This window comes from Syngnathus typhle, linkage group LG3 (genome assembly GCF_033458585.1).
Source record: "Syngnathus typhle isolate RoL2023-S1 ecotype Sweden linkage group LG3, RoL_Styp_1.0, whole genome shotgun sequence".
NCBI lineage: Eukaryota > Metazoa > Chordata > Actinopteri > Syngnathiformes > Syngnathidae > Syngnathus > Syngnathus typhle.
In genome coordinates this window covers 14648431-14669077 of record NC_083740.1, presented here as the reverse complement: position 1 = coordinate 14669077, position 20647 = coordinate 14648431, and the positions used below count along the sequence as shown (strand labels likewise).

The 20647-nt window shown below is 39.7% G+C and overlaps 1 protein-coding gene across 1 annotated transcript; it reads left to right on the top strand.

Annotated features, from left to right (window-relative positions):
* Positions 1-13216: 13216 nt before the first annotated feature.
* LOC133151116 (ATP-dependent DNA helicase PIF1-like) lies at positions 13217-19645 on the top strand. Its single transcript, XM_061273880.1, has 5 exons — positions 13217-13526; positions 17421-18114; positions 18176-18279; positions 18520-19069; positions 19198-19645. The coding sequence occupies exons 1-4, from the start codon at positions 13217-13219 to the stop codon at positions 18534-18536; spliced, it is 1125 nt and encodes a 374-aa protein (XP_061129864.1). The 3' UTR covers positions 18537-19069; positions 19198-19645.
* Positions 19646-20647: the final 1002 nt, after the last annotated feature.

Genomic DNA, 20647 nt, shown 5'->3' with positions numbered 1-20647 from the left:
GTCTTTTATTTTGAAATTCCCACCCAATTCCTTTTTCCCTTCTCATTTCTACATTTTTCAACCGATTCAAACCATTCCAACTTTCAACTGTTCATCATTTCTTTACCTATTCCACAACTTAACAAAAACTTCACATCTTTTATTTTGAAATTCACACCCAGTTCCTTTTTCCCTTCTCATTTCTACATTTTTCAACCGATTCAACTCGTTTCAACATCATTCTGCAACATTCCTTAAATATTTATTCAACTTCTTCACCTTCACACGCAATTCCTTCAGGAATTGCAAATTCTAGTTATTAGTGTGAAGGTGAAGACCTTCACACTATTGTTATTCCTGTCCTTTATTAGTGTGAAGGTGAAGACCTTCACACTATTGTTATTCCTGTACTTTATTAGTGTGAAGGTGAAGACCTTCACACTATTGTTATTCCTGTCCTTTATTATTATTATTATTATTCAACATCTTCTGCCCACTTTTTTGACGCTTAACTACTTCCACATACTTCAACCGATTCACTCCATTCCACTTTTCACTTATTCCAAATATTCATGGCACGACTGCTCACATTTTTCTCATTCCAAAAATTTTCCGTTTTCGCATAATTCATAAATTTATGGCGATTTTTGCCCCATTCATTCTTAATGGCAGATTCAACATTTCACATTTACGTTGTTCCAGTTTGAAATTCACATCATTCAACACATTCAAATCACATTGGGGACATTCCCAAACTTCCCAAATTCAAAATTTTCACGTTTTCACTTTTAATATTTGCATAAAATTTTGCAAAATTTCATAAAATTTCCTTTTTCACTTCTAACTTCTACATTTTTCCACCGATTCCACTCGTTCCAACTTCCAACTATTCATCTTTTGCCTACCTATTCCACAACTTCCCACTTACCAAAAACTTCACATCTTTTATTTTGAAATTCAACCAAAATTCTCTAAAATTTCGTTTTTCTACTCTAATTTCTACATTTTTCAACCGATTCAACCCATTCCAACTTTCAACTGTTCATCATTTTTATACCTATTCCACAACTTCCCAAAAACTTCACATCTTTTATTTTGAAATTCACACCCACTTCCTTTTTCCCTTCTCATTTCTACATTTTTCAACCGATTCAACCCATTCCAACTTTCAACTGTTCATCATTTTTCTACCTATTCCACAAATTCCCACTTACCAAAAACTTCACATCTTTTATTTTGAAATTCACTCCCAATTCCTTTTTTCCTTCTCATTTCTACATTTTTCAACCGATTCAACCCATTCCAACTTTCAACTGTTCATCATTTTTCGACCTATTCCACAACTTCCCACTTACCAAAAACTTCACATCTTTTATTTTGAAATTCACACCCACTTCCTTTTTCCCTTCTCATTTCTACATTTTTCAACCGATTCAACCCATTCCAACTTTCAACTGTTCATCACTTTTTCTACCTATTCCACAACTTCCCACTTACCAAAAACTTCACGTCTTTTATTTTGAAATTCACACCCATTTCCTTTTTCCCTTCTCATTTCTACATTTTTCAACCGATTCAACCCATTCCAACTTTCAACTGTTCATCATTTTTTTTCCTATTCCACAACTTACCAAAAACTTCACATCTTTTATTTTGAAATTCACACCCAGTTCCTTTTCCCTTCTCATTTCTACATTTTTCAACCGATTCAACTCGTTTCAACATCATTCTGCAACATTCCTTAAATATTTATTCAACTTCTTCACCTTCACACGCAATTCCTTCAGGAATTGCAAATTCTAGTTATTATTATTATTCTACATCTTCCGCTCACTTTTTTGACGCTTAACTAGTTCCACATACTTCAACCGATTCACTCCGTTCCACTTTTCACTTATTCCAAATATTCATGGCACGGCTGCTTAGATTTTTTTCGTTCAAAAATTTTTCCGTTTTCGCAAAATTCACAAATTTATGGCGAATTTCGCCCCATTCATTCTTAATGGCAGATTCAACATTTCACATTAACGTTGTTCCAGTTTGAAATTCACATCATTCAACACATTCAAATCACATTGGGGACATTCCCAAACTTGCCTAATTCAACATTTTCACGTTTTCACCTTTTATTTTGAAATTCACACCCAATTCCTTTTTCCCTTTTCCCTTCTCATTTCTACATTTTTCAACCGATTCAACCCATTCCAACTTTCAACTGTTCATCTTTTGCCTACCTATTCCACAACTTCCCACTTACCGAAAACTTCACATCTTTTATTTTGAAATTCAACCAAAATTCTCTAAAAATTCGTTTTTCTACTCTAATTTCCACATTTTTCAACCGATTCAACCCATTCCAACTTTCAACTGTTCATCATTTTTCTACCTATTCCACAACTTCCCAAAAACTTCACATCTTTTATTTTGAAATTCACAATATTCCCTTTTCCTTTCTCATTTCTACATTTTTCAACCGATTCAACCCATTCCAACTTTCAACTGTTCATCATTTTTCTACCTATTCCACAACTTCCCACTTACCAAAAACTTCGCGTCTTTTATTTTGAAATTCACACCCATTTCCTTTTCCCCTTCTCATTTCTACATTTTTCAACCGATTCGACCCATTCCAACTTTCAACTGTTCATCTTTTTTTTTCCTATTCCACAACTTACCAAAAACTTCACATCTTTTATTTTGAAATTCACACCCAGTTCCTTTTCCCTTCTCATTTCTACATTTTTCAACCGATTCAACTCGTTTCAACATCATTCTGCAGCATTCCTTAAATATTTATTCAACTTCTTCACCTTCACACGCAATTCCTTCAGGAATTGCAAATTCTAGTTAGTGTGAAGGTGAAGACCTTCACACTATTGTTATTCCTGTCCTTTATTAGTGTGAAGGTGAAGACCTTCACACTATTGTTATTCCTGTCCTTTATTATTATTATTATTATTATTCAACTTATTCCGCTCACTTTTTCGGCGCTTAACTACTTCCACATACTTCAACCGATTCACTCCATTCCACTTTTCACTTATTCCAAATATTCATGGCAACACTGCTTAGATTTTTTTCCTTCCAAAAATTTTCCGTTTTCGCAAAATTCCCAAATTTACGGCGAATTTTGCCCCATTCATTCTTAATGGCAGATTCAACATTTCACATTTACGTTGTTCCAGTTTGAAATTCACATCATTCAACACATTCAAATCACATTGGGGACATTCCCAAACTTGCCAAATTCAACATTTTCACGTTTTCATCTTTTATTTTGAAATTCACACCCAATTCCTTTTTCCCTTTTCCCTTCTCATTTCTACATTTTTCAACCGATTCAACCCATTCCAACTTTCAACTGTTCATCTTTTCTCTACCTATTCCACAACTTCCCACTTACCAAAAACTTCACATCTTTTATTTTGAAATTCAACCAAAATTCTCTAAAATTTCCTTTTTTCTACTCTAATTTCTACATTTTTCAACCGATTCAACCCATTCCAACTTTCAACTGTTCATCATTTTTCTACCTATTCAAGAACTTCCAACTTACCAAAAACTTCACTTCTTTTATTTTGAAATTCACACCCAATTCCTTTTTCCCTTCTCATTTCTACATTTTTCAACCGATTCAACCCATTCCAACTTTCAACTCTTCATCATTTTTCTACCTATTCCACAACTTCCCACTTCCCAAAAACCTCACATCTTTTATTTTGAAATTCACACCCAATTCCTTTTTCCCTTCTCATTTCTACATTTTTCAACCGATTCATCCCATTCCAACTTTCAACTGTTTGTCTTTTGCCTACCTATTCCACAACTTCCCACTTCCCAAAAACTTCACATCTTTTATTTTGAAATTCACACCCAATTCCTTTTTCCCTTCTCATTTCTACATTTTTCAACCGATTCAACCCATTCCAACTTTCAACTGTTCATCCTTTTTCTACCTATTCCACAACTTCCCACTTACCAAAAACTTCACATCTTTTATTTTGAAATTCACACCCAATTCCTTTTTCCCTTCTCATTTCTACATTTTTCTACCGATTCAACCCATTCCAACTTTCAACTGTTCATCATTCTTCTACCTATTCCACAACTTCCCACTTACCAAAAACTTCAGATCTTTTATTTTGAAATTCACACCCAATTCCTTTTTCCCTTCTCATTTCTACATTTTTCAACCGATTCAACCCATTCCAACTTTCAACTGTTCATCATTTTTCTACCTATTCCACAACTTCCCAAAAACTTCACATCTTTTATTTTGAAATTCACACCCAATTCCTTTTTCCCTTCTCATTTCTACATTTTTCAACCGATTCAACTCGTTTCAACATCATTCTTCAACATTCCTTAAATATTTATTCAACTTCTTCACCTTCACACGCAATTCCTTCAGGAATTGCAAATTCTAGTTATTATTATTCTACTTATTCTGCCCACTTTTTCGGCGCTTAACTACTTCCACATTCTTCAACCGATTCACTCCATTCCACTTTTCACTTATTCCAAATATTCATGGCAACACTGCTTAAATTTTTTTCCTTCCAAAAATTATCCGTTTTCCCAAAATTCACAAATTTATGGCGATTTTTGCCCCATTCATTCTTAATGGCAGATTCAACATTTCACATTTACGTTGTTCCAGTTTGAAATTCACACAATTCAACACATTCAAATCACATTGGGGACATTCCCGAACTTGCCAAATTCAAAGTTTTCACGTTTTCACTTTTAAAATTTGCATAAAATTTTGCAAAATTTCATAAAATTTCGTTTTTCACTTCTAACTTCTACATTTTTCCACCGATTCAACTCATTCCAACTTTCAACTATTCATCTTTTGCCTACCTATTCCACAACTTCCTACTTACCAAAAACTTCACCTCTTTTATTTTGAAATTCAACCAAAATTCTCTAAAATTTCCTTTTTCTACTATAATTTCTACATTTTTCAACCGATTCAACCCATTCCAACTTTCAACTGTTCATCCTTTTTCTACCTATTCCACAACTTCCCAAAAACTTCACATCTTTTATTTTGAAATTCACACCCAATTCCTTTTTCCCTTCTCATTTCTACATTTTTCAACCGATTCAACCCATTCCAACTTTCAACTGTTCATCATTTTTCTACCTATTCCACAACTTCCCACTTACCAAAAACTTCACGTCTTTTATTTTGAAATTCACACCCATTTCCTTTTTCCCTTCTCATTTCTACATTTTTCAACCGATTCAACCCATTCCAACTTTCAACTGTTCATCATTTTTTTTCCTATTCCACAACTTACCCAAAATTTCACATCTTTTATTTTGAAATTCACACCCAGTTCCTTTTTCCCTTCTCATTTCTACATTTTTTAACCGATTCAACTCGTTTCAACATCATTCTGCAACATTCCTTAAATATTTATTCAACTTCTTCACCTTCACACGCAATTCCTTCAGGAATTGCAAATTCTAGTTATTATTATTATTCTACATCTTCCGCTCACTTTTTTGACGCTTAACTAGTTCCACATACTTCAACCGATTCACTCCGTTCCACTTTTCACTTATTCCAAATATTCATGGCACGGCTGCTTAGATTTTTTTCGTTCAAAAATTTTTCCGTTTTCGCAAAATTCACAAATTTATGGCGAATTTCGCCCCATTCATTCTTAATGGCAGATTCAACATTTCACATTAACGTTGTTCCAGTTTGAAATTCACATCATTCAACACATTCAAATCACATTGGGGACATTCCCAAACTTGCCTAATTCAACATTTTCACGTTTTCACCTTTTATTTTGAAATTCACACCCAATTCCTTTTTCCCTTTTCCCTTCTCATTTCTACATTTTTCAACCGATTCAACCCATTCCAACTTTCAACTGTTCATCTTTTGCCTACCTATTCCACAACTTCCCACTTACCGAAAACTTCACATCTTTTATTTTGAAATTCAACCAAAATTCTCTAAAAATTCGTTTTTCTACTCTAATTTCCACATTTTTCAACCGATTCAACCCATTCCAACTTTCAACTGTTCATCATTTTTCTACCTATTCCACAACTTCCCAAAAACTTCACATCTTTTATTTTGAAATTCACAATATTCCCTTTTCCTTTCTCATTTCTACATTTTTCAACCGATTCAACCCATTCCAACTTTCAACTGTTCATCATTTTTCTACCTATTCCACAACTTCCCACTTACCAAAAACTTCGCGTCTTTTATTTTGAAATTCACACCCATTTCCTTTTCCCCTTCTCATTTCTACATTTTTCAACCGATTCGACCCATTCCAACTTTCAACTGTTCATCTTTTTTTTTCCTATTCCACAACTTACCAAAAACTTCACATCTTTTATTTTGAAATTCACACCCAGTTCCTTTTCCCTTCTCATTTCTACATTTTTCAACCGATTCAACTCGTTTCAACATCATTCTGCAGCATTCCTTAAATATTTATTCAACTTCTTCACCTTCACACGCAATTCCTTCAGGAATTGCAAATTCTAGTTATTATTATTCTACTTATTCTGCCCACTTTTTCGGCGCTTAACTACTTCCACATACTTCAACCGATTCACTCCATTCCACTTTTCACTTATTCCAAATATTCATGGCAACACTGCTTAGATTTTTTTCCTTCCAAAAATTTTCCGTTTTCGCAAAATTCACAAATTTACGGCGATTTTTGCCCCATTCATTCTTAATGGCAGATTCAACATTTCACATTTATGTTGTTCCAGTTTGAAATTCACATAATTCAACACATTCAAATCACATTGGGGACATTCCCAAACTTGCCAAATTCAACATTTTCACGTTTTCATCTTTTATTTTGAAATTCACACTCTATTCCTTTTTCCCTTTTCCCTTCTCATTTCTACATTTTTCAACCGATTCAACCCATTCCAACTTTCAACTGTTCATCTTTTCTCTACCTATTCCACAACTTCCCACTTACCAAAAACTTCACATCTTTTATTTTGAAATTCAACCAAAATTCTCTAAAATTTCCTTTTTTCTACTCTAATTTCTACATTTTTCAACCGATTCAACCCATTCCAACTTTCAACTGTTCATAATTTTTCTACCTATTCAACAACTTCCCACTTATCAAAAACTTCACTTCTTTTATTTTGAAATTCACACCCAATTCCTTTTTCCCTTCTCATTTCTACATTTTTCAACCGATTCAACCCATTCCAACTTTCAACTGTTCATCATTTTTCTACCTATTCAACAACTTCCCACTTATCAAAAACTTCACTTCTTTTATTTTGAAATTCACACCCAATTCCTTTTTCCCTTCTCCTTTCTACATTTTCAACCGATTCAACCCATTCCAACTTTCAACTGTTCATCATTTTTCTACCTATTCCACAACTTCCCACTTACCAAAAAATTCACATCTTTTATTTTGAAATTCACTCCCAATTCCTTTTTCCCTTCTCATTTCTACATTTTTCAACTGATTCAACCCATTCCAACTTTCAACTGTTCATCATTTTTCTACCTATTCCACAACTTCCCCCTTACCAAAAACTTCACATCTTTTATTTTGAAATTCACACCCACTTCCTTTTTCCCTTCTCATTTCTACATTTTTCAACCGATTCAACCCATTCCAACTTTCAATTGTTCATCATTCTTCTACCTATTCCACAACTTCCCACTTACCAAAAACTTCACATCTTTTATTTTGAAATTCACACCCAATTCCTTTTTCCCTTCTCATTTCTACATTTTTCAACCGATTCAACCCATTCCAACTTTCAACTGTTCATCATTTTTCTACCTATTCCACAACTTCCCACTTACCAAAAACTTCACGTCTTTTATTTTGAAATTCACGCCCAATAACTTTTTCCCTTCTCATTTCTACATTTTTCAACCGATTCAACCCATTCCAACTTTCAACTGTTCATCATTCTTCTACCTATTCCACAACTTCCCACTTACCAAAAACTTCAAATCTTTTATTTTGAAATTCACTCCCAATTCCTTTTTCCCTTCTCATTTCTACATTTTTCAACCGATTCAACCCATTCCAACTTTCAACTGTTCATCATTTTTCTACCTATTCCACAACTTCCCACTTACCAAAAACTTCACATCTTTTGTTTTGAAATTCACACCCAATTCCTTTTTCCCTTCTCATTTCTAAATTTTTCAACCGATTCAACCCATTCCAACTTTCAACTGTTCATCTTTTTTCTACCTATTCCACAACTTCCCACTTACCACAAACTTCACGTCTTTTATTTCTAAATTCACACCCATTTCCTTTTTCCGTTCTCATTTCTACATTTTTCAACCCATTCAACCCATTCCAACTTTCAACTGTTCATCATTTTTTTTCCTATTCCACAACTTACCAAAAACTTCACATCTTTTATTTTGAAATTCACACCCAATTCACCAATATTTTCTTTTTCCCTTCTCATTTCTACATTTTTCAACCGATTCAACCCATTCCAACTTTCAACTGTTCATCATTTTTCTACCTATTCCACAACTTACCAAAAACTTCACATATTTTATTTTGAAATTCACACCTACTTCCTTTTTCCCTTCTCATTTCTACATTTTTCAACCGATTCAACCCATTCCAACTTTCAACTGTTCATCCTTTTTCTACCTATTCCACAACTTACCAAAAACTTCACATCTTTTATTTTAAAATTCACACCCAATTCTCCAATAATTCCTTTTTCCCTTCTCATTTCTACATTTTTCAACCGATTCGACCCATTCCAACTTTCAACTGTTCATCCTTTTTCTACCTATTCCACAACTTACCAAAAACTTCACATCTTTTATTTTGAAATTCACACCCAATTCTCCAATAATTCCTTTTTCCCTTCTCATTTCTACATTTTTCAACCGATTCAACCCATTCCAACTTTCAACTGTTCATCCTTTTTCTACCTATTCCACAACTTACCAAAAACTTCACATTTTTTATTTTGAAATTCACACCCAATTCTCCAATATTTCCTTTTTCCCTTCTCATTTCTACATTTTTCAACCGATTCAACCCATTCCAACTTTCAACTGTTCATCCTTTTTCTACCTATTCCACAACTTACCAAAAAATTCACATCTTTTATTTTGAAATTCACACCCAATTCTCCAATATTTCCTTTTTCCCTTCTCATTTCTACATTTTTCAACCGAATCAACCCATTCAAACTTTATTCACTTTGTTCACCTTATGCTTACCATATTCACCCCCTTCACCACCACTTCTACTATGCTTTCGCAATTCAGCCCTTGACCCCCACTTCCAGTGTAGCGGCCATCTTGGATTGACCCTGAAGTGACCTAATGAACCCAGAATGAACCGAAAGTGCCCGCGGGCAAACTGCGTCCCGTGGTGCAGTTTTTATTGGCCCGCAGCAAATTCTGAAAACATGCATATGGCCCGCACAAGAAGCTTGAGCTCAACGCTGTTGCACTTCTCAGTTTCACCACTAGATGGAGCCCGCCACACAAATGAAATCAAGCAAAGAAAATCTTTTACCACGAGTCCCCACAAATGGCTGCCCCTACACCACCACCCCCCCACCCCCGGAAGAGAAGCGAACACGCTGCGTTTGACGTCTCGCGTGAGTTAGATCCGCTTATCGCGATTGTTGCAGGCCGCGCACAGTGCTCAGTCACAGACGGCGGTTACCGAAAGAGATTGTTGCTGTGATTGTGTGCGTGTTTGCCAAAAAGTAAGTATAGACTTTTAAGTGTTACATTGTTTACTGTTGTGCTGATGTCTGATCCCAGACTGTTTCGTGTGTGCGCCGTTTGGTTGGTAATGCTTCACATAAGAAGTCGTTTATTTGCTTTATAATCTCAGTGAAGCATCGCCGCTAGCTAGCATTAGCGAAACGTCCACTAGCAACTACCTTGTAGCTCGGCTCCGGAGTTCAATAGGCGTAAAGAGATTCAACATAAGAGGCGGTTGCTGTGTCGAATCAAATATTTTATGTCAAACTTTGATTCTTTAAATAATCGCAATAATATGTATACAAGTGTCTTTATTTAATCGGGACTTTTGCGGTGGCGCACGGCGACCCGATATGACGTCATATTGTAGTTTTTTCCCCCTCGCGTTTACTTGTAGCCAACAAATCGGCGACTAAATATGACGTCACATTGTAGTTTTGACCGTCGCGTTTTCACTATTCTTAGGCATACTGTAATAGAAATAAATTTTTATGTTTAGTAGACAAACAAAGCATCTTGACAACCTGTTGTTTCAGTGTCCTATGTTGCAAAATCAATGTACATTTTGGCGTTAAATTGTTGCTTTGGAAAGTGACGTCACCACGCCTAGTCTCGCGTGAGTTATATCCGCTTATCGCGATTGTTGCGGCCCGCGCGCAGTGGTCAGTCACAGACGGCGCGTATCGAGAGAGACCGTTGCTGTGATCGTGTGGCTGTTTGCCAAAAAGTGAGTTATACATTTAAGTGTTACTCCTGTTTACTTTTGTGCTGTTTGTCTGATTCCACATTGTTTCGTGTATGCGCCGTTGGGTTGGTAGCTTCGGCGATGCTTTACATAAGTCGTTTATTTGGTTTCTTTTCTCAGTGAAGCATTGCCGCTAGCTAGCTAGCTAGCATTAGCGAAACGTCTTCGTTGCAGCTCGGCTCCGGAGTTCAATAGGCGTAAAGAGCTTCAACATAAGAGGCGGTTGCTGTGTCGAATTACATTTTCTATATCAAACTTTGATTCATTATATAATCGCAATAAATGTCTTTATTTCGTCGGCGCGTTTACGGTGGCGCACGACGACCGGATATGACGTCACATTGTAGTTTTCCCGCCTCGCGTTTACTTGTATGCTACAAATCGCCGACCAAAAATGACGTCATATTGTAGTTTTTTTCCTTCGCGTTTATTTACATGCCACAAATATATGGTTTTAAATTATGACGGGATTAAAAGTAATCATATGGCATCGTGCTGACATTTCAGGCTGTCATGAGATTAAAAATCATGTATACATTTACATATAAAGTAGACATGTAAATCTAGGTCTCTTTTCTCATGCCAGATGACAAAATTACTTATACCTGCTCTCGTACAAAAGAAGCATCCAGGAGCAAATGATTAGTTTCTCAATTGTGCGTTTTTTGTACTGTTCAAGTTTGGGATAAAGTCAAATTGCATTCATTAAAAAATAGGATGATGAATTATCATTAGTACTACAGTTGTGCATTGTGACTACTGTATCATTAAAAGCTGTTTTTGACTAGTTAGGAAATATTGACTTTCAATCTCGCCACCGTATTTCTCTCACTATTTGTAATCATAAAAGACATTCAAAGCATTGTGGAAATGTCAGTTAATTATTTGTTTCCTGCTTTCTGTTATTTCTTTCCTTGCAGTACATAACTACTTCCAAGGTGAGGCATGATTCAGTCAGTCAATTTTATGTTATCATCATTATAAAGTGATTGTATTTCAAGTTCCTGTGATGATAGCTTTGAAATCGTGATTAAATTTGGCTACTGTTTACGTATTTTAGTCAATGGTTTGTTTAATTTTGATTACTATGCTTATGTATTGTTATTGTGCTTTTGGTTAAGTAGTGAGCACTGAAGTTCAAAACCTGTGTCTTTTCCCATGCTGGATGACAAAATTACTTATACCTGATCTGATACAAAAGAATCATCCAGGAGCAAATTGTTAGTTTAGCATTCTTTTATGTTATAATTGGGGTCACTGTACCATTTACATTTTTACATTGCGGTAACATTGTATACTGACATGCTTCCGCCATAATCAAAGTTTCATTTTCTCCATCTCATAAACTCCAGTGCGAAGGACACCGTCACTGTACATCATTACATTGTGCCATAATATTTTCAAGATGTGATATACCACCCACAAATTCTTTAGTACCACATTCTTCTCACTATTAAGCCTCTTGTATACAAGTTAAAACTACAGTTAAAACAGTTTTGCGTCTGATTTTTCCAATGTTATGTAATGTCTTATTTTAATAAATAACTTCATCAATTCTAATGTAATTTTGCTTTCAGTTCGTTGTAAATCGAAAGTATGACTAATTACATTGTACCTTATTGATATATGTTGTTTTTTTTCCTGCAGAGCTCTGTGACCTGCGGTTCTGGCACGCTCCGTGGACCTGTATTTCTGAGACGCTCCGTGGCCTGTAGTTCTGTGACGCTCCAGGGACCCTGTGGCTGACCCCCTATACCCTCTTTGTGGCTGCTCTATCTTTTGTCTTCTGTCTTCCTTCTATCTCACATCCATCATAACTTGCCATGCCGAGGAAAGGAAGGCGATCCCAGGCTGTAAAGTTGAGCTGGGAGCGACGTTTAAATCGTCGATGCTCCCCGCCGCCAGTTACATGCAGTGATCCAACCTTACCTACCCGGCATAATGACGTCACAAGTGCAGATTCTGCACGTTTTGAAACTCCTGACACATGTGCCAATACTGCACTTTTTGAACCTACTGCACTTTTTGAACCTGAACATGGCCTTGAGCCACACTTTGAAACTGAACGCGGTCATGCTCCACGCTCTCAAACTTACGCACGTGGTCATGATCCGCCTTTTGAAACTGACGCACGTGGCCATGATCCACTTTGTCAAACTCCTGCACGTGCCCTTGATGCACAATTTGAGACTGATTCCTGTGACACTGGGCCTGACATTCCCGCTGCAGCCACGGCTTCTGTGCAACCTCATTTGGTAACGTATGTGTTGGCATCTCACAGCCAAAATCATCCCAGATATGGAGAATTCAGAAACAGTCAATGTGTGGCTAACTCTGTTACATTTCTGGCTTTCTTGCAGGAGTTAAATCACCTGACCAGCTCTGATCTTGATGCTGTTCTTAATGTTGGCAATGAACTGTATACATGTACTGTTGCTGCACTGAAAGCCCAAGGATGCTTCTTGGACAGATTTCTGACGGCTGATGAACTTCCAGGGGTTGTGCGTGGTTTTTCTAAGCAGCATGTCTTAATAAAGAGTCAGTCAATGGGTGGTTTGTTCACCTCTTTCTACGGAGATGAGCTGTTCCTGAACCTTCGTGACAGACTCCGGTGCTTGACCTCAGGGGTCAATTGTGCGCTTCTGATTATGCGGTTAACGTGCATTGCTGTTTTCCGAGACCACCAAGGCAGGTATGGTTTTTTTGATCCCCACTCTAGAGGACGAGACGGCCTCCATGATGACAACGGCACAGCGATCATGATGCTCTTCACATGTGTGTCCGACCTGATCGATAAGTTGACGAAGGTTTATACAAGCTTGAGGTGCTCTGGCGATGAGCCATATGAGCTTGTACCGATCTGCTTCGAACCTGTTGAAGTTCCCGTAAGTAACCATGAGATGGCGCCATGTACACAGATTCCTCCCGTGATGAGCATCGATGACGCTGCCGCAAGCAGACCTGTTGCTGAAATTGTCCCACGTGTTGAGACGAGCGAGACTACACCGTGTTCAGGTGAACATCACTACCAAGAATTTCCCGATAACGGTGAAGTGGTTTTGACAACAGGTAAACAGCTGCCAAATGTGTCAAAAATTGCGAAATCTAGTAGGAGAAAGTTCCTACGACAAATAAAAGCACAGGAAACAAAAGAAAAATCTGAAGTAAGACGTAAAAAACAGGAACTAAAGAGAATGATGAAAAACTCTAAACAGAAGGAACAGTACAGTCAAAATGCAGAGGTAAGACAAAGGAAATTGGGTTATATTAGGACCCGTTATCAACAGGACAAGCGTTTTTGTGCCAAACAAAAGTCCTATTTTACACAACGTTGTCAGACAGATCCTGAGTTTAAGAAGAAAAACCGTACCCGTTTCTCACGTCGTTATAGGACAGATGAGTGTTTTACGATGAGACGACGCGCTTACATTACACAACGTTACCGTGACGATGTTGCGTTTAAGAACCGACAGCGTTCTTACATCACAGAACGTTACCGTGACGATGTTGGGTTTAAGAACAGACAGCGTTCTTACATCACAGAACGTTACCGTGATGATGTTGAGTTTCGAAACAGGCAGCGATATTACATTACACGCCGTTATTTAAACAACCCTGAATTCCGATTAAAACATCAGGAAATCATGAGGCGCATAATGAAAACAAAATCTGATTCACTGAGGACCAAAACAATGCGCAGAGTAAGTACGCTTTTGAAAAAATACAAAGTCATAAACCGACTGTGTAGGGAGCGAAATGACTGTGTGCTTATGAAAGCTGTTGATGTATTCAAAGCCCAAATTAAGAATGGCCCCACATTTGTCTGCACTGTTTGCCACAGAGCATTGTTTCCGAACCAAGTACGCGCTTGTCAACGTAGATTTTATAAGAAAAACAGACATGTTGTTGCAAGTTGTCTCACGGGACAATTTGTCCATATCTGTGATGATGAATGTCAGCCCTCGTGCAGCGTACCAGCTGAAAGAAAACTGGAGTGGATATGTCACACTTGCTTTAGTCACCTCAAAGATGGTAAAATGCCTGCACTTGCTGTTGCGAACAATCTGACACTCTCTGATATTCCAAAGGAACTGTGTGGATTGAACATACTGGAGAGACACCTCATTTCCAAATGCATATCATTTGCCAAAATTGTACCTCTTCCCAAAGGTCAACAACGAGCCATTCGTGGAAATGTGGTGTGCGTGCCATCGGAAGTACAAGAGACGGTCAATGTCTTGCCCAGACTAAGAAGTAAGTCACAGATGTTGAGAGTGAAACTGAAGAGACGGCTTTGCTACAAAGGCCATCAGTTTTTTCAAACCGTCACTTGGTCCAAGCTAATGAGCGCTCTGATGAAACTGCAACAAGTCCATCCACAGTACAGAGACATAACTATTCGCGACGATGCGGACCTTTGCGACCCAACCCTCACTGACGATGAGAGCAGCTCCGATGAAGCGCAAATGAGCGACAGTGAGTACAATGTGGAAGCTCTGGAGGAGATATACAGATTTGAGAGTGATGCTCTGTGTGGGATGAACAGTGACTCACAACATGACAACAGTGGTAACAAACAGCAACAAGAAAATGTGGAAGACGGTGATCAACCAAATGGTGGAGTGATACTTGAATCATGTCTCCAACCCAATGATGTGTCAGAGGAAATTATGAGTTTTACAGAGGGCATTTATTGTGTTGCTCCTGCAGAAAGAAACAACCCAGTAAGCTTTTTCAAGACTCCCAAGCTTGAGGCCATGGCTTTTCCAGTGCAGTTTCCCACTGGTCAAAACACCCTCGATGAAGAGAGAGCAATTAAACTCACACCAAGCAAATATTTCAAAACGCGTCTGTGTTGTGTGGATGAACGCTTTGCTCGAGATACCAACTACTTGTTCTTTGCCCAGTTTGTGACTGAAATTTACCAGGCAACGTCGAGCATGACAATACAGCTGCGCAAAGGTAAGCCTTTTACCAGGGATGGTCGAAGGATAAACAATGCCATGCTTCAGGACAAACGTGAAGTTGAGAAACTGGTGCGCAGCAAAGATGCTGTCCGATTCATGACACCGCTGAGAGGTACGCCGGCCTATTGGGAGAGAACCACCAAAGATCTTTTTGCTATGATCCGGCAGCTGGGCACACCCACGTTCTTTTGCACATTTTCTGCTGCCGAAATGCGTTGGGAAGAGGTCATCACCGCCATCAAAGCGCAACAAGGTGAAGTAGTGAATTTCGCCCAACTTGACTGGGCTACCAAGTGTGAGATCCTACGCAGCAATCCTGTGACGACGATGCGCATGTTCGACAAGCGTGTGGAAGCTCTGTTCAGAGATTTGATCCTCTCTCCGGCGCAACCGATTGGTGAGGTCGTCGACTACTTTTACCGACTGGAGTTTCAACACAGAGGAAGTCCTCACATTCATTGCCTCATATGGGTTCGAGGTGCCCCTGTATTTGAGGAAGCCACGGATGGAGCCATCTGTCATTTTGTGTCTCGCTACATCTCGGCCGAGCTGCCGGACCCGCAGAAGGAACCGGAATTGTACAAAAAGGTCACAGAGGTTCAGATGCACAGCAAAAGTCACTCCAAATCGTGCGTCAAACACCAAGGTGCAAATTGCCGCTTTGGATTCCCCAAACAACCGTGCGATGAAACAATGATCGTCAGACCTGCGCCCGTCGACGACGACAATCGAGATCAACGCAATGATGATCGCTTGGCGTCGAATGCCAAGCTTGTTCCCGTGCTAAATCTGCTGAATGAGCCTGAAACGGCATGCCTGACTTTGCCTCAGCTACTGGCTAAATGTAAGCTCACCGGTGACGAGTACATGAACTGTTTGCGCATGACGGCCTCGTCGAGTTCTGTCGTGCTTAAGCGAGAACCGAAAGACTGCTGGGTCAACAACTACAACCGCCATTTGCTTCTTGCCTGGGATGGAAACCTGGACATCCAATACATCCTGAATGCCTACTCTTGCATCGCATACATCTGCAGCTACATCAGCAAGGCTGAACACGGTCTGAGCCAATACCTGAAATCGGTCATTGAAAACTCCCGCTGCGCAAATGTCAACGAGAGCGATGAAATGAAGCAAATTATGCAAGCGTACTCCAAGAAAAGAGAAGTGAGTGCTCAGGAATGCGTCGCACGCGCGTGCGGCTTGCATATGAAACAGTCCTCCCGCATGGTGGTATTTGTACAAACGAGTGACAATGCGCTGAAAATGAGTTATCCTCTCTCGCTCCTTGAGGGCAAAACGCAGGAATCTCATGAAGTGTGGATGACTGGCCTGCCGGAAAAATACAAATCCAGACCTCAAACAGAGGAATTCGAAGTCATGTGCTTGGCTGATTTTGCATCAATGTGCAGAATTGTTTATGGCAAACAAGCCAAAGGTAAGAATGTTTTGCCTCTGCTGAACGACATGGGCTTTGTCCAGAAAAGAACAGAAAAACATGCGGTCATCAAATACTGCAAATACTCTGAACAAAAGAATCCGGAGGAATATTACTGCTGCTTGCTCAAGCTGTACCTGCCTCATCGTGCTGATTGCCAATTAAAATCTGAACGCTGTCCTTCCTATCAGTTGTTTCATGATAACGCCTGTGTGCAGTTACCGTATAACGACTCTGTGGAGCGCGTGTGCCAAATTGTCAGAAGGAACAGAGAAAGGTATGAGAAATACAGTCGAGACATTGACAACGCCATCCAAGAGGTGGAGGAGAGTGGGCTCGTCATAAACGAATGGTGCCACCTGGCTCCCGAGAGTGAGTTGCAAAGACTCGAATGCGTTGAGGAAATGAACGCGAGAGATGAACCGAACGACAACGTGGAGGAAAATGTCCCGGACTATAACGTCAGGTCCAAAACAACGCAAATGTCCATCGTGACAGAGCCTGCTGCCATCGATCCCGCGGTGTTACGCGACATGTACCGTAACCTGAACCAAAAGCAAGCGTCCGTCTTCTACAAGGTCAGAGATTGGTGCATAAAACGTGTGTGTAGCTCAAAGCCCATTGAGCAGTTCTTCTACCACATCAACGGTGGCGCCGGGACCGGCAAATCTCATCTCATCAAGTGTATCCACGCTGACGCTACCAAAATACTGCAGAGACTACCACGACTGGCTGAGGAGGCCGACATTTCCAAGCAAACGGTTGTTCTCGCAGCTTTCACTGGCACGGCGGCGTTCAACATTTCCGGGGCAACGTTGCATTGTCTACTCAAACTGCCGAGAAGTCTCAAACCCCCGTACCACGGGCTGGGCAATAAACTGGACGAAGTCCGAGCCGAGCTGTCCATCGCCGAAATACTCATCATCGATGAGATTTCCATGGTGTCGAAAGACCTCTTCGCCTACGTGAATGCCAGGTTGAAACAAATCAAAGGAATTAATTTACCTTTCGGTGGCATGTCTGTTCTTGCTGTTGGAGATTTCTTTCAGCTCCCTCCCGTGAGACAGTCCAAACCTCTGTGCGTGTACGATCCTACGCGGCTGGACCACTGGCGTGACGACTTCAAAAAGATCACGCTCACCGCCATCATGAGGCAGAAAGACGATGTCGCCTTTGCCGAACTGCTGAACCGACTCCGCGTCAAAGAAAAGTCAGATGAACTGTCGGAAATGGACAGAGCTCTCCTTGCCACGAGGTACACTTCCCCAGAAATGTGTCCAAAGCATATTCTGCATGTTTTTGCCACCAATAAACAGGTGGATGGCCATAACTCTGCGATGCTGGAACTGCTTCATAAGGACATTGTGCAGATTGACGCGGATGACTACAAGAAAGACAAAGGAACTGGCAGAATGGCAAGGCAAGCTTCCCCTGTGCAAGGCGCTAAGAATGAGCTCCCGGACTCCATCAAAGTTGCCCTGGGTGCTCGTGTTATGATCACACGGAACGTTGATGTTCAATCAGGTCTGTGCAACGGAATGTTTGCAAAAGTTGTCAAATTGGTGAACTATCCAAATGAAGCCCGTGTCCAGAAACTTGGGTTGGAACTCGATCATGTGAGTAACAATGCGCGTGCTGCTAACCCCGTGTACATTGACAGACTGGAGGAGAAGCTGAACAAGGCTGGAGTGACGCGCCGACAGTTTCCCATCAAGCTTGCTTTTGCCTGCACGATCCACAAGGTACAAGGCATGACAACGTCACAGGCTGCAGTTTCGCTGAAAGGTGTTTTCGAACACGGCATGGGGTACGTAGCTCTGAGTAGAGTGACTTCGCTCAGTGGTCTGCATATTCTGCATATGGATGAGAGAAGGCTTCATGCAAATCCACAAATCACTGCTGCTCTTGCTGAGATGGCAGAGGATTCTTTGGAGAGCGTCATGCCCCTCCTTCACGTGATGCCGTCGGTAGATCGGGCAAATCACCTGGTTGTCGTCCATCATAACACCGAAGGGCTGTCTTGTCACGTGCAAGATATCGTGTCTCATCACGAACTGCTTTTCGCTGATGTTTTGTGCTTCACAGAGACACACCTCCAAGGATCAGTGGCCGATGGACGTGCTTGCTTGGAAGGCTACACGATGTTTTGCAGGAACCGAAGTGATTCTTACACAAACTGTCCTGACTTGGCGACAAAACGTGGTGGCGGCGTAGGTATTTGTGTCAAAAGTCACATCGCGGCCCACGAAAAGAAATACGTTCAGGGTGTGACCGACATTGAATTTGTTGTGGTGAAACTTGAAGATCCCCTCAATGTGTTGATTGCTGCCGTTTACAGGCCTCCAGGCAACAGTCTGCGCACTTTTCTGCCAAGCTTGGGAAATCTCTTGCGGTACCTTGAAGTAATGGAGCATCATCAGATCTTGGTATGTGGAGATTTTAATGAAGATATGCTATCTGCCTCATTCAAGCCCATTCTTGATTTGTTCCGCTCGAAAGGCTACACGCAACTCATAGCCACTGCTACCACTGACAAAAACACATTGCTTGACCTCATTTTTGTCTCTCGACCTCAGTGTGCCCTTCATTCAGGTGTCCTGCAAACGTACTACAGCTATCACAATCCTGTTTTCTGTGTTTTGACCAGTGAAAGGTAAGTCACAGCTAAATCATGCGGTTCAGCATTTTCTAAAACAACAAGGATGGAAATCGAAACGTGAATGGTGTCGTAAGTGTATAATAATAGTGGTGGGATGCGGTGGGTGATTTGTTGACTTGAGGAGAGATGGGATCCGGAGTGGAAGTGCTCATTACTTGACCTCTTTTTCTTTCTCTCGGCCTCTGTGCTCTTTATTCAGGTTTCGTGCGAACATACAACAGCTATCACAATCCTGTTTTCTGTGTTTTTACCAGTGAAAGGTAAGTCAAATCTAAATCATGTTTTTCACTAGTTGGAACAACGAGGACAGACGTCGAATGGCGTAAGTGTAAACGTAATGTTGCCATTAGCCTCACAATTTCCACATAGAAAATAACTACCAACCCATGTGTATAGCGATAGCTGGAAAAGCAGCTTTATACTGATCACATAAATTGGTGGCAAACATAATGAAATCCACCCCTATTTTGGACACTGAGGTTTCTGCGTGATGCTAGCAATAAACCTGTTGCCTGCCTGGCATTACAAATGGAGAAAACATCGAATTGGAAAATAGTTATCGATGGCAAAGGTTTGCTTCACACGAGAAGCATGCTTCAGAGTGAGTGAAGGGGAGACGGAGAGGAGTGGCCTTTTTAACTTGGATTCACTTTTATCATTTTTAAATGATCCCAGGCAAATCATAGAAGAGTGATAAATGGAAACAAACCGTGAGTAAAGCCTTACATGAAACTGTGATTAAAAAGTATCATGAGTAAAGGTGCTCATACATGTAAAGACAAGGACAGTTGATGTAGCTGAACTCATGTCTGTGGTGGTAAGTTGAGGATGGGCCTGTATGTTGAGATGGAATGGGGGTTGGTGTGGACTCAAATTCAGTTAAGGGAAGGCCAAGCCTTTTGAAAAGCCTTCCCTTAACTCGATGTAACTTTTTAAAATTTTAAACTTTTTAGACTTTTTAATTAGCTTTCAAATAGTCTTCCCTTAACTCAAGTTGATTTAACTTTTTAACTTGTAACATTTTTAACTTTTTAAACTTTTAACTTAAAATGTTTCACTTTCTACATTTTTAACTCTTGTAACATTTTTTACTTTTTAAAGTTTTAACTTGAAATGTTTCACTTTCTAA

Bases quoted from the DNA above. Each gene is read 5' to 3' on its own strand.
- LOC133151116 (XM_061273880.1), top strand. From the start codon at position 13,217: ATGATGCTCTTCACATGTGTGTCCGACCTGATCGATAAGTTGACGAAG. The intron at 13,527-17,420 runs GTAAACAGCTGC...ACCAAAAGCAAG, and splicing joins TGAAGTGGTTTTGACAACAG to CGTCCGTCTTCTACAAGGTC. The intron at 18,115-18,175 runs GTACACTTCCCC...ACCAATAAACAG, and splicing joins AGAGCTCTCCTTGCCACGAG to GTGGATGGCCATAACTCTGC.